The 14,517-nt window shown below is 37.9% G+C and overlaps 1 protein-coding gene and 1 long non-coding RNA gene across 8 annotated transcripts in view; one reads left to right on the top strand and one right to left on the bottom strand.

The window, feature by feature from the left end:
• The window catches only part of LOC125145997, a 14,292-nt gene extending 1,112 nt beyond the window's left edge, over positions 1 to 13,180 (top strand). Inside the window, exons 2-3 of the long non-coding RNA XR_007144490.1 lie at positions 10,542 to 10,712; positions 13,043 to 13,180. This is a non-coding gene — a long non-coding RNA (uncharacterized LOC125145997). The remainder of the gene's footprint in view (positions 1 to 10,541; positions 10,713 to 13,042) is intronic.
• Positions 4,890 to 14,517, bottom strand: part of si:ch211-63b16.4 (kinesin heavy chain) — a 28,026-nt gene continuing 18,398 nt past the window's right edge. For 6 of the 7 annotated variants that reach the window (XM_047821281.1, XM_027143082.2, XM_047821282.1 and 3 more), the window contains 7 exons: positions 12,958 to 13,150; positions 10,076 to 10,686; positions 7,793 to 7,888; positions 7,593 to 7,640; positions 7,242 to 7,482; positions 6,761 to 6,887; positions 4,890 to 5,992 (listed from right to left, as the gene is read on the bottom strand). In XM_047821281.1, coding sequence (XP_047677237.1) covers positions 5,860 to 5,992; positions 6,761 to 6,887; positions 7,242 to 7,482; positions 7,593 to 7,640; positions 7,793 to 7,888; positions 10,076 to 10,686; positions 12,958 to 13,150 — 1,449 coding nt within the window. In that variant the 3' untranslated portion in view covers positions 4,890 to 5,859. The remainder of the gene's footprint in view (positions 5,993 to 6,760; positions 6,888 to 7,241; positions 7,483 to 7,592; positions 7,641 to 7,792; positions 7,889 to 10,075; positions 10,687 to 12,957; positions 13,151 to 14,517) is intronic. The other variant, XM_027143083.2, reaches the window with a different exon arrangement.

The following is a 14,517-nucleotide window of genomic DNA, read 5'->3' as shown; positions in this document are numbered from 1 at the left end:
ACAGCACAAATGCTTCCAATCATCTAGCCCTAGATTACCAGTTCTATTTGTAGACGTTTGTGCTTATTTGAAATAACAGGCAGCTTGTGTGCATTTATTAAAACTCTTTTTTTTTTTATGTAAGTATGCCCGAATAGCTGATTAAAAATTGTCCAAGATAATCCTAGTCACAAAATACTAAAACATGTTGTCATGAACCAGCGTTGTTTTCTGCTCCAGCCGTCACTGCTTGCATGTTTCACAGCATTTTTACGTCAGCACCAAATCCAATTCTAGTAAATTGGATTTCTCAGGTTTTCTGAGTATTGGCTAATGGAATTGTAAGAACAAAAAGCCCAGACAGGGATGTACTGTACCAGGTGTCGCACACTAAAAAGTTGTGCTTGGGAAAAATGTTCTTATTTAACCCTAGACGATGAGGTCTATAAATTAAAAATGAGCAATTTCAAATCGTTTTGCTTCATAGTTTGTATAAGTATATAATCTCACACATCTATGGTCATTAAGCTCTTTATCCTGGTGGATCTGGTGTCTATTCCAGCTTTACTAGATGAGAGGCTGGGATATAATACCAGATGGAATACCAGACCATTGCAGGACACACACACACACACACACACACACACACACACACATTCACACCTATTTAATGTAGCAAATCCACTTGCTTTTGAGAGGTGAGCGGGGAAAAAAATAAAAGTTTTGGGGTAACCAATTTAATCAGTGTTATTTGATCTCTTGTAAACGTGTAGATTACTTATGAAACACAGCTGAACAGTTGGAACAGGCATTAGGCATTCCTTTCATTACAGTTATAATTAAATTTTAATCTGGCAACGGCGGCTCAACGATATTTAATTAACCGTGAGAATCCAAATCCTTTCAACATTTTCACCAACAGCCTTATGCAGCCCTATCCAGTCCTCACCCTAATGCTGTGTTTCTGTCTGGATTCTGTCTAAGGTGTGAATTTAACATGTTTAAATTGAACTTTGCTGTTATAGTAACGTAAGAACGGAAACGGGGGTGGAATTGAGGAAATGATGCAAAAGTGTGAACTGAATTTTATAATCATGCTCAACAGCTGAAACAGCCAAGAGGTTTTAGTATGTAATTGTGTAAGTGTGTGTGTATGAGTGTGTGTGTGTATGTGTGTGTATGTGTATGTGTATGTATGTGTGTGTATGTGGGTGTGCGTGTGTATGTGTGTATATGTGTGTGTGTGCGCACGTGTGTATGTGTGTGGTGTGTGTGTATGTGTGTATGTGTGTATATGTGTGTGTGCGCGTGTGTGTGTGTGTGTGTGTGTGTGTGTGTGTGTGTGTGTGTGTGTGTGTATATGTGTGTGTGTGCGTGTGTGTATGTGTGTGTGTGTGTGTGTGTGTGTGTGTGTGTGTGTGTGTGTTATCAGAATACAATAGTGTTTCCCGGAGTCATCACCTGCATACTGGATCCAGAATTCTGAAGAAATCGTCAGTATAAACAAGTTAACTTTCAGGGGATTGACTTTCATGTAAATAAATAAAATAAAAATCATATCTGTGATTCCAACCTCCTGGAGTAAAGAGGCCACAGAGGCATGTTGTTGTTAGTATGTGATAGGCAACGCTTCAGACCTCCACTTCTGTTTAGACATAATTGTGTCAATGTGAACCTGTGGGATTTGGCCTCCTTGTTGGGTTGCTGTGATGTGATGGTTCTCTTGTTACACCACTGTCCAGATTTGCACACGTTTTACAGTATGGATATTTCATGTCAAAGGTTCAAGAAGAAACTGGATGACCAGAAACTGTAACTGACATCCCTCTGGGGGAAATATTTGCCTTTAGTTCTCTGGTTACATGCTTTCTCAGTGGACAATTTAGTGAAACAGCGCTCCCTTATGGTCATGACATGATCATCCTTTTAAATCTGTGAAATTTCCATACAGTCACAGATCCATTTTGTGATTGTTTGTATATATATATTTAATCCCAAATTGGTTGTGGTTTTGGTTTTAATCTGTACTAAATGAACCAAATATCTTGAATAGAGGAGAAAATTTTAAAGAGCCTTATCAAACACAGTTTTCTATTTACTTAATAACCTGTATAAGATATAAATGCTGCAAAGAATTGATACTTGATACAATTAGTAATACGGGAAGATATCACGTGTATAGCACATTTACAGGTCCTTTCTGCAGGATGTCCCTAGTGTCCTTGTGTAAAAGAGACAAAACCTAAGGACAGACAGATTTTAATAAAACTTTCCCAGATAAGAAGATTTACTTTCCTTGCAGATTTGTTGCAGCGAACATATCCTGATCTTAAAGATCTGCACCTGTGTATGAAATACAGACCGCACATCTACCATAAATACCTCAGTAGTATTGAGCTGCTCTTCTGAAACCATAGTAAACAAACAAAATAGTATTTTTATTTTTTCAAAATACTATTTTTATTTTTTATTTTATTTTTAGGCTATTGAGAGCTCTGAAGAATATCACAACAAAATAAAAAAGACCTGGTTATTTATACCAACGACTCTTCTTCTTACAATCTAGACCTTCTCTGTCACACCCACACACACACACACACACACACACACACACACACACACACACACACACACACACACACACACAATTTTACACACTCTAAATGTTGACACTAGGCCAGATTTTATTATTCTTTAAAGCCTGATGTGTGGTATAATGTCTACAGGCAATCCATCCACTTCACATTTACTGTAAGTGTTTTTCCAGCTCCAAATCAACTTAATGCTGGTCATCAGAGCTTGATAATCTGGTACTGTATTGTCAGAAATATGCTGGAGCGTAATTAATATGACTTCTGTGGATTTCTTTGAGAACATTCACTCCTTACCTGTTGGCCTTGCATAATACAAGCAGTATACAATGTCAGTTATTGTGCGTGATCCCTGTAGAGGTCTACAAAATATCATGTGATAATACAAATCCATGACAAATATCGATATATTTATATAGACTTCGATCTTTAATGATGTAGTTGCATTTCTGACTAAACCTAAAGGACGGAATTTGGTGTGCTTAGCGGACTAAATAAGTCAAAAATAAGACTCTAACCTCTGCTATTCTGCTAGATGGTGTCCTTCTGCTAGATGGTGTCCTTCTGCTAGATGGTGTCCTTCCGCTCGTACAGACACTGAAGCTGGAGGTCAGTCTACTCCATGTTCTCTATGGAGGACGCTTTCAGACTAGCTGATTCAGAGCATCATAAAGAGGTAAGCTTTTAGCAGACTGCTCTTTCTTTCTCGACGCTGCATAGACAGACATACGGGCAGACAGATTACATGATAATAATCTAAATTAAATCCAAAAGTTGCTAGAAGGTACTAATTAGCTGGAAATGTAAGGCAAATGGACTTGGTGGTCTTCTCTGGTCTTTAAAGGTAATTTAATATTTAGTCAGTTAGGAATGATTAAGGGATAAAACTATACATACATAAAATGTACTCTAGACAGTGTCTCAACTGCAACGAGACATGCTTATTGTGCACATTTTGCTTCTGCAGCTGCATGTAGATAACTCTATGACAATGAGCAATCGTACAAAATGCATCTTTATACCATAGACTTGCTATAGAAATGGGTTGTTGATTAACTTTTGGCATTGAGATATTAATTCATTGATGATTGCAAATAATGAAGTATCGTTAGTAGTATTGTTTCTATAATAGGATTATATCCACTCATTTTACACATGGATTAGCTTACACAGGGTCACAGGGAACCTGGTGCCTATCCAAGGGGACTCAGGGCACAAAGTGGTGGACACCCTGGACAGGACAATTAATCACAGGGATCAGTTGCAGGACACTAACGCTCTATGCCACAATGCAATCAGCCTACAGCACATGTCTTTGGGAGGAAACCACAAAGCATCAGGAGAATATTGTTTACAAAAGTGATAATTAACATAATAAAAAATAAATACATTTTATGTTTCTGATTTTCTGAAGTATACATTTGGCATAATATAAATTATTATTATGATTAACAATATACATTTAATAAAAAAAAGAAAAAAAGAAAAAGAAAGAAAAGCAGTAAAAACAAACAACCAGAGATGAACAGTAAATCATATATAATTTTTAAATTAAAGGTGGAAAATAAATGGAGAATTTGTAGCTAAATACTAAATGTATCATGGATAAATACTCTGGATAAGGGCGTCTGCCAAATGCTGTAAATGTAAACGGCCGATCTCTCAGTAGCTCAATGTTAGTAAAACCCAATGTTTTTGGGTAAGTACTAATGTGTGTTGCCCAGTTTTGGTTACCAGGAATCCTCTCATTAAACTGTCTTGGATTGTGGTTTTGGTAGCGAACAATGACTACAGTCATAATTTGCAAGCATGGATATCAAGAATTACATTATACATGAAAGAAATCATTTCAGATTCTTGTCTGTTTGGGTCCTATTTAATCACAGAAATAATTACAACTTCAGTTGGGTTCTGAAAAGCAACTGAAAACTAAAACAAGAAATGAAATGAAATGATATGAAAATGCAATCATAAAAAATGAAAAGAAATGACAGTCAGAACCAAACAAAGAAACAAAAAAAAACAACAAATAAATATATAAATCTGTGGCATTATGCTAGAGTAGCTGATAAGCTTAACAAAACTTTCTTTTTCCATCAAAAATTTGATTGAATAACAAAAAAAATATTTTCAATAAAAAAATTATACCTGGCTCTCTCTCTCTCTCTCTCTCTTTCTCTGTGTGTGTGTGTGTGTGTGTGTGTGTGTGTGTGTGTGTGTGTGTGTGTGTGTGTGTGTGTAGGGAAGGGGGTTACATCCTGTTTTACATCAGTAAGTTCAGACTATATTCAATAATAACAACACGCACTCATCCCTAAATGATGTTATTTAAATCTGAGTTTATTTAAAACTTCATTTTCTCTCATTACAATTACCATCAATGTACCATGAAAAGAGTTACACTATATTGCTAAAAGTACATAGACACCATACCAGTCATATAAGAGCTTGCTAAACATCCCAACCCAGTCGTTCTTTGCTGTTATAATGGGCTCCACTCTCCTGGGAATGCTTTCCTCTCAATTTTGTTGAGTGGCTGTGGGGATTTATGTTCATTCAGCCACAAGAACATTAATGAGGTCAGGAACGAGGAGGTCTTTGGAAGCAGGTGGCATTGCAGTTCATCCAAAAAAAAGTGTTCAATGGGATTGAGGATACAGTAACTGTAAGAAAATGTTTTTGCTTTTTCGGCTTGTTATTTGAGCAAAGAAAAAAAAACAAAAACACTGGAAATCGCTATATCTAGAACGAACTGCATATAATCTGTTTGTGATGGTTGTTCTGGGCCAGTGATTTTTGTCCAACCCTGTAACTGTACTGTAGGTAGGGGAGGAAGAAGCCTGAATAAATAATGAATTGGAATGGAATTCCCACAAAAACGAATTACAGTAATCCAGAGAAACGGTTATAAAGGCATGAGAAAGTGCAGCTTTCTCTTGGAGCAGTATTACAAAAATAGAATGCCCAAAATTAGCATTTAAATAATAAAGCACAACGCCAAAGGGCGATCCCAGAAGATCACCCAGTTTCATAGATGCAGTGCTAGTGTGTGTGTGTGTGTGTGTGTGTGTGTGTGTGTGTGTGTGTGTGTGTGTGTGTGTGTGTGTGTGTGTGTGTGTGTGTGTGTCACAAATCTGAATCACCACCAGCTGAGAGCAGAAATCATCATGTTATGAACTACGGTATTAAAAGCAGCACTGAGATCAAAATGGAATCTCTACACAAATAAACATTTTTTTAACTAATCAGATTTGATCTCGTTCTCCCACGAGCACAGAAAACAGACCCTTCAGTCTGAGTCATCCAGACTCAGGCCGCATTTTTTGAGAGTGCGTCTGACGTACGGCATGGCGTCCTGCAGGAACCACTCTCTTCTGTACAGCACGAGCATTACGTCCAGCAACAGGCTGTGCTCCCTCCTTCTACATGCACGCAAACAAACCAAAAAACAAAAACAAAAACAATATCATACTGGAACAAATCGTTTAAAGGAACAAAAACTAAATGAATTGTTTTGACTCCTTTGACAATTCATAATGCTTACATAAAAATAAAAATCCCTGGTAAGTTAATGTGATTTACATGGTAATATATGTGCAGTATATATATATATATATTGTGGTCTGAAATCAGAGACATGAAGGCTTTATCTTCTATCCTAACAGAAGTTCATGAAGTGTTGAGAAATCATGTGAAGTCCTATTTCTAGTATCCACTTCTTACAGTAGCATGAAACTAAAATGCATTTTACTTATTTATGACAGCCGTATGTCAGGATAGTGGATTTGTATGATTTATATGATATATATGAACCCTTATATGATAATAACCTTCTCTCATTCATATAAAGACAAAAAAAACAGTTATAAACATAGCGCATTACTTTATTTTATATGATATTAATTAATATAATATATGAAATTAATATAATATATTATGTATGTGTTTTAATGGCCATAAATGAGTGGCCTTCAAAATGGGTTTTTTATATATAGTGTGTGAACAAGTCTGTATGTTTGTGTGTGTGTTTGTGTGTGTGTGTGTGTGTGTGTGTGTGTGTGTGTGTGTGTGTGCCCTGCAGATTGGTCTGGTAACCCATCTGGTATTGTATTCCAGCCTCTCATGCAGTAAAGCTGGAACAGACACCAGATCCACCAGGATAAAGAGCTTAATGACCATGTTTTACTCACAGTTGTTTGTAGCGGTTGGGTTTGTGTAGTGCTGATTCACATCGGCAGGTGTGTGAAGTCGGCTCAGGTGGTTCGAATGATTCTTGGAAGCCAGAGCATGAGGTAAAGCGACACTTATTCCCTTTATCTTCAAGAAAAGAGAAAAAGAGTCAATTAAAAGGACATAATTTTCCTTAATATAAAGTAGAATCTCGTGTAAAATTAAAGCCAATAGATCTCGAAACTAAAAAAAAAAACTGAATGCACTGTAGTAACGAAAGGACATTAAATCATTATGTAAAGGTTATCCTCATTATAAACTTCAGACTTTATCATTATAATTGTTATAACCTTCATCATCAGCTTCATCTTCATCAAAATAATAACTTTTATCATCATCTTTATCATCATAATAACTTTAATCATCGTCGTCGTCGTCATTATGACCTTTGTCATCATTGTGTGAGGAGTGTGTGTGTGTGTGTGTGTGTGTTTCCCTCACCTTGAGGAAGATCACTGGTGCACTGTTGGCAAACGCTTTGCGACACAACAAGCATTTCCGTGTTAGTGGTAACGGTGTGTGTGTGTGAAGAGCGTGTGTCCGTGTGTGAGTTGTGCACGCTTGTGTGTGCACTTGAGCTGTGTGCGTCTGTGTCACCGTTGCAACCCGAGCTTGGTCTAGAGTTAGCGTCTTTCAGGAGGGCTTCAAGTTTTGCTTTTAGCTCTGCATTCTCTAAACAAACCTGCAGGAGTCAGCACATGCATGCAGAACCACACACAAATTCATATTTTGAGTTAAAACACTGGAGTTAAAAAAAGAGACAAAAACAAAAATTTGAATTAATCGACATACTCTTTCATAGCAGCTTTTGGCATCATCTGTGTGAGAGACCAGCTCAGCCTGCAACACAGAACAATAACAGAACTGCTTTAACACACGGAGTGTGTGTGTACAGTATGTGTGTGTGTGTGTGTGTGGGTATGTGTGTGTGTGTGTGTGTGTGTGTGTGTGTCCTTGTTAAAGCTGTATATTAATAAATGAAGGGTTAAAACCTTTTCTTGTTGAAGCTGTGTGATAGACAGGGCTGCACTCTTCCTCAGTCCTTCATACTCCTTTTTGAAGCTGTGCAGCTCAGATAGTAGTTTCTCCTAAAACAACAGTGAACTCAGATGTCTATGATCATTGAACGGTCCTGAAATAACACAGCTTTTCTAAATTCAATTATATATATACATTAAAGCATCCATTAAAAAGCTCAGCATGACTAAATGCTCCCTATTCCCTAAAACTCAAGCGCATCACTGAACCCACATCAGTTTATATATTACTGAAATATTTCAAAAGAATTCACAAAATTAACGAACGTAAATAAAACATTACAGTCTAAATCTCAATTATTAATCTGAGATCAGGCTGTAATAACTTTCATAAATCTTAGTTGCTGGTAATATTCGTGTGCTAGAGAACTCTGGGTAAAATTCTATCTCACTTTGCTGTATGTGTGCGAGAGATTTTTCTTTCTGACCCAACAAATACACCAACAAATGCTCTTTTCTTCCTTTAGCCACAAACACAGTGACAATGGAGACTTAAAGAGAAAAGAACATACCAGAATAAGAGCATGGAAAAAAGCAGCAGAGAAAATATACCAGACATCAGCATCATCACTACATAATAATAAATTATTATACAAAGTGTATTTAAATATAGAATCCAGGAAGTAGCTGGAAATACAGCACGTATTTCATCAAATTAACGGTAATACACATTTGTGTAGAGAATCTGGATATTCCAGATAAATGTCTATAATAAACAGTGCAAGCAAAGTGCTTGATACCACAGACTTGCTGTATATGGACAGAGAAAGAGCAGAAGGTATTGAATAAGACGGTATGTTTAAAGACAGCTGATACTATATCAGAGAATATGGCACGAGACTGAATGATAATCCCAGTAAGCGAGAATGTGCAGACCAAACAACTTCAAAGTCTAAGATATAAGTCTAACGTACTAATGGAAAGAGAACAAAAACGACTGTAAGGACAGAGAGATCTGATAGTAATGAATCAGAAAGTATGAAAAAAAAAGCAATGTTCCCCAAATTGCTCCTCTGGGATTTTCTGACAAACAAAACATCTGAATCATTTAGAGGTGCCAAAGGACCAGTTTTAAAAGCACTGTGTCAGAGAGAACTACTCTATTATTTATATATTTGTTAATATATTTGGTCAAATATTTGTTATAATTATATAAATTACATAATAGTTCCTTGAGATAATACGACGTTCCATCCAATGTCCTCTGAACAATAGTTAATAAATATTGTCAAATTCGTCTATTTGATATCGGCTTTAAAGGTGAGATCTCCGTTGTTTGAGAAACGCTTCAGAAAACTGAGTCGGGCCGCCAGACAAAACAAAAACAAAACTAATGTGTAGCCAATGAGCAGAAAGGGGCGTGTCTTGTCAATATGGGTGGAGAGAGTGTTCAGTGCGCATGTGTGACATTAGCAGAAAGCGGTTTTAACATTGACATGGAGAATAAAAACGAAGAAAGGCTTACGATAAGGCAAGAAGTAGGACGTGTTAATATAGGATCAGCTTTCCAGCGCTGGAGAGAACTGAACGTCTTCCGTGAAACGGAGCTAAACCTTACGGTACAACACACAGTACTACAAAAACATATTACCATACTATTACTCATTGTGTTCATTTATTGATAAAAATATCCCGTCGGTCAGCTGCCCCAACAGGTTCCGTCATAATACTTGTCTGGGTTATACTTGAGCTATCAAAACAGGGGTGGGACCCATTTGGGTTAGGGGCGTGTTTGTTTTGGTGATTTCAAATGTCAACATTCGCTTTCAAACAACGGAGACCCCACCTTTAAGTGTTGGTCATGTTCTGATGTGTGTAAAAGTAAAAAAACAATATATAAGAATTTTCAGTGTCTCTGGGCTTAGTATTGCTCATCACCTCTGTCTCTGTGATTCAATCTTATTTGATTCACATTTTTAATAACAGACATTGTCACAAACATCTTTACAGAAAATCAGATGTAGATTTCTATTTAGAGCCCTAACGAGCAAGCCAGCGGGGTTACGTCTGAGGTCTGAATAGCACGGCTTCCTAATTATGGTAGTAACTCCTTGCTACACAAGCATGTCCGCTTGTCCAGCAGGAGAAAGTCTTTAATCTTGTGGATACACGTTACAGACAGAAGGTAGAGATTGAATATATAGAAACATATAAGACAGAAGAATCTAGTGAATATGTTTGGATGAAGAAAGCTGATAAAACAAATTCCTTTAGCTGGATGAACTTCTGGGTGTTTACCTCAGCATTTTTTGGCACCTCTGTTACTCCATGTGAGGTGCTAAGAGATTCCTTTCTAGTCAAGTCATTCTCCTTTTCTCCTTCTCTTTCCTCTCTTCTCTGTCTTTCTTCGTCTCTTTCTCCAAACGTCTGTTCTGTCTCACTGTGCTGACTTTTATCAATCACCTCTTTCTCGATATTGTCTTTTTCTCTTTCATCTCTGTGTTTACTGATCTGTCTTATTTCCTCTCCAGTCTCTTTTACATTCTCTGTTTCGTTACTTATATTTGCTGTCTCCTGTCTTCCGAAGTCTCTCTCTGCTCTTCGCTCGTCTTTCTCCGCCCTTTCGTGTTCTCGCTGCTCCCCTGTTATGATCTTCAGCTCTTTTTCCAGCTCTGTCACTCTCTGGCTCAGGCTGTCACGGTCTCTCTTCACCTGAATGATAAATTTGTCGTATTCCTCTCTGATCTTTCGTTCCTGTTTGCAGTTGGGGCACTCTGACAGAAAAGAAGGGATAGATGAGGAGCTGAGTGAGGATAAAGGTTTCTCAGCAGAGTGGCAGTGAAGGGGCTCCGCAAAAACAGACCCAGAGAGGCATCGGGAAAGCGGGATGGCACTTTTCATGACACACACTGAAAGAGACAAAGAACACTAAGGCGTTTGTATAATAAAATAAGTATTACCCTTAGCACTATAACAATGTCTTGCTCATATGATCAGAGACAAGGTTTTGCTTTTTCTGTTCACCTGAAACAATCACCTGCATTCATGTTAAAGCTGCTATCTAGACTGACCGTCCACTTTAAAGGTGGGGTGCACAATGTTTGAAAAATGCTTCAGAAAACTGAGTCGGGCCGACTGACAAAAAAAACGTGTAACCAATGAGTAGAAAGGGGCGTGTCTTGTCAATATGTGGAGGAGAGAATGTTCAGTGTGCATATCTGACATTAGCATAAAGGGGCGTGTCTTGTCAATATGTGGAGGAGAGAATGTTCAGTGTGCATATCTGACATTAGCATAAAGGGGCGTGTCTTGTCAATATGTGGAGGAGAGAGTGTTCAGTGTGCATATCTGACATTAGCATAAAGGGGCGTGTCTTGTCAATATGTGGAGGAGAGAATGTTCAGTGTGCATATCTGACATTAGCATAAAGGGGCATGTCTTGTCAATATGTGGAGGAGAGAATGTTCAGTGTGCATATCTGACATTAGCATAAAGGGGCGTGTCTTGTCGATATGTGGAGGAGAGAGTGTTCAGTGTGCATATCTGACATTAGCATAAAGGGGCGTGTCTTGTCAATATGTGGAGGAGAGAATGTTCAGTGTGCATATCTGACATTAGCATAAAGGGGCATGTCTTGTCAATATGTGGAGGAGAGAATGTTAAGTGTGCATATCTGACATTAGCATAAAGGGGTGTGTCTTGTCAATATGTGGCAGAGAGAGTATTCTGTGTATATCTTACATTAGCATAAAGGGGTGTGTCTTGTCAATATGAGGCAGAGTGTTCAGTGCGCATATCTGACATTAGCATAAAGGGGTGTGTCTTTTCAATATGTGGCAGAGAGAGTATTCTGTGTATATCTTACATTAGCATAAAGGGGTGTGTCTTGTCAATATGAGGCAGAGTGTTCAGTGCGCATATCTGACATTAGCATAAAGGGGTGTGTCTTGTCAATATGTGGCAGAGAGAGTGTTCTGTGTGCATATCTGACATTAGCATAAAGGGGTGTGTCTTGTCAATATGTGGCAGAGAGAGTGTTCAGTGTGCATATCTGACATTAGCATAAAGGGGTGTGTCTTGTCAATATGTGGCAGAGAGAGTGTTCAGTGTGCATATCTGACATTAGCATAAAGGGGTGTGTCTTGTCAATATGAGGCAGAGTGTTCAGTGCGCATATCTGACATTAGCATAAAGGGGTGTGTCTTGTCAATATGCGGCAGAGAGAGTGTTTAGTGCGCATATCTGACATTAGCATAAAGGGGTGTGTCTTGTCAATATGCGGCAGAGAGAGTGTTCAGTGCGCATGTCTGACATTAGCCTCTGCCGTTACCTCTGCCTCAGCTTCTAGGTGTTGAACGTCATCTTCCTCGTGAAACGGAGCTAAACTTTTCACGGTACAACACACAGTACTACAAAAACACATTTGTATTACCATAGTATTACTCATTGAGTTCATTTATTGATAAAAATACCCCCTCGACCAGCTGCCCCAACAGGTTCCGCCATAATAGTTGCCTATATGTGTGGGGTGGAGCTATCAAAACAGGGGTGACACCCATTTGGGTTAGGGGCGTGTTTGTTTTGGTGATTTCAAATGTCAACATTGGCTATAAAAAACATCATGCACCACACCTTTAATAGGAACATCTGAGCACATGGTCATTTTTATCCAATAGTTTTATCCAACAATCATTTGACAGCAGCACGATGCTTAAAACGGTGCAGATACAGGTCAAAAGCTTCAGTTAATGTTTAGGAATGGGGAAAACCACGCTGGTAATTCTCCTCATATCTCTATCATCTATAAAGTGTTGGAGACTCTTAGTATACCAATTATGCTTTTCGTTTTTTTGCAACAGTCTGTATAAACTATAGAATCTGTTTAGTGTGAAAATCCCAGGAGATCAGCAGTTTCTGAAATACTCAGACCAGTCCATCTGTCACCATTTCCATGCCACTGGTCTGTGCCAAAGTCACCGAGATTACACTTGACCCCTATTTTAATATGAATATTAACTGACCAGGTTCTTGAGCTGGTTCTTGACATTAACTACAGGTTCTTGACCTGTAACTCCATGAGTTTTAATTCCTTTTAATTGTCATTCTAATCTATAATTATAATCTTCTTAAATGAGCAGGTGTAAAGGTTGATGGTGAGTGTGTGCTTTATGCTTATTTACCATCCGCTGCTCCATACTTTTCCTCTGTAATCCGAGATCCGCTGCTGTGATATCCGCTTGGTTCTGGTGGTCTGTGTTTCTCTAGGTGTGGTAAGAAGGAGCGGTTCTCTGAAACCTCCAGGCTGCGTTTGGGTTTGAGTTGAGTGAGAGGTCCTGCACTAGTCACAATTGATGGCAAGGAGGCTTGAGACTGGTCCAAACAGAACAGGACAAGGAGGAAACTAAATTGCAGAAATGCTGTTGCCTTATTTTTAATTATGTTATGTTGCCAGACTCTATATTGGGCAGAACACACATTAAAACATGTGTACACCTGCCTGTGTACACACTCCTACCCTTAAGTACATAATTTCTTAACCCCGTTTTATACAAATATAGTCACTACTGTTAATGAATATATAATATGAATAATAATCTTTAGACATGGGTGGTTGCTGGATTTCTTTCTACTCATATTCAAAAATATAAATATGCGTTGCAAAATATGTGCAATATAGTACATATATGTTTGTGCTTTTATCTATATGGCATTTTATCTATATGTTTTGCTTACTGGTAAATGTTTTTTTTTTGTTTTTAATCTGACTTGTGTGAAAGATATGCCCTTCTCCTGACCTTGATTAAATATACAGGACATGAAATGGATTTTTATGTTGTTCATAGTGAGTCATCCCTGTGATGTTTTGGAGCTAGATGAGATAAAACAATGTTAGTTTTGGGAACTGCCCACATGAGTAAAAACAATCCAATGACATTGACAGCCGCATTAGAAATACACTTCCTGTGTTCTTATCAAAGCCACTTAGTAAGAGGAAGTCTTATTTAAAATAAAGCATGTTCAGATCAATGACTGTGAGATGTTCAGTGAGATGCCTGCGCTTTCTATACTTAAGATAATAATGTCAAGTTAATGTGAGGCCCAAGCCTCACATTAAATGGCGTCGTTCTAGATTCAGTTTAGATTTGCAATCTAAACTGAATCTAAAACGACTCCGTTTAATTTTATGCAAGTGTTCAAAGTTAATCGCTCAAAAACAGATTAAATATGGTCACAAGTCGCGTACTGGGAAAACGACACCATGATGATGATGCTAATACTTTAGCAGAAAGGAGGATCACAAGTTTATAATAGAAGAAAGAGTTGAAAACCCTACACAGAAAAACAATGCTTAAAACTCCACTATACGATCTGCAAGACTCTACAAAGAGAAATAGAGACGATAGACTATTAATAAAGTGAACGTAGAGCTGAACATAGAACAGATGCGTACATCAGAAAAATGAACCAGTGATAAGATTGGAATAAAAACAAAACCACATCTCCATAATAAAACACAAGTTCTATGAACTGGGGACTGCTGAGATGAGTCACATCTTAAGACACATTTAAATTTCACTGAATATCATGGCACTGGAATAAATGTTAATAGACACAGCTTTTGAATGGGGACTATCATGCTAAATGTAAACGCCTGCATCCTGTTCAAATATGGTTGAATTTACAGCTCCTGTGAGTCAGAGGGGAAGGAAGGAGAGCAGATTCTGGTTACCTTAATGGAT

This window comes from Tachysurus fulvidraco, chromosome 12 (genome assembly GCF_022655615.1).
Source record: "Tachysurus fulvidraco isolate hzauxx_2018 chromosome 12, HZAU_PFXX_2.0, whole genome shotgun sequence".
In the NCBI taxonomy this organism is placed as follows: domain Eukaryota; kingdom Metazoa; phylum Chordata; class Actinopteri; order Siluriformes; family Bagridae; genus Tachysurus; species Tachysurus fulvidraco.
The sequence above is the reverse complement of the archived record's forward strand: the minus strand, read 5'-3'. Positions and strand labels throughout refer to the sequence as shown.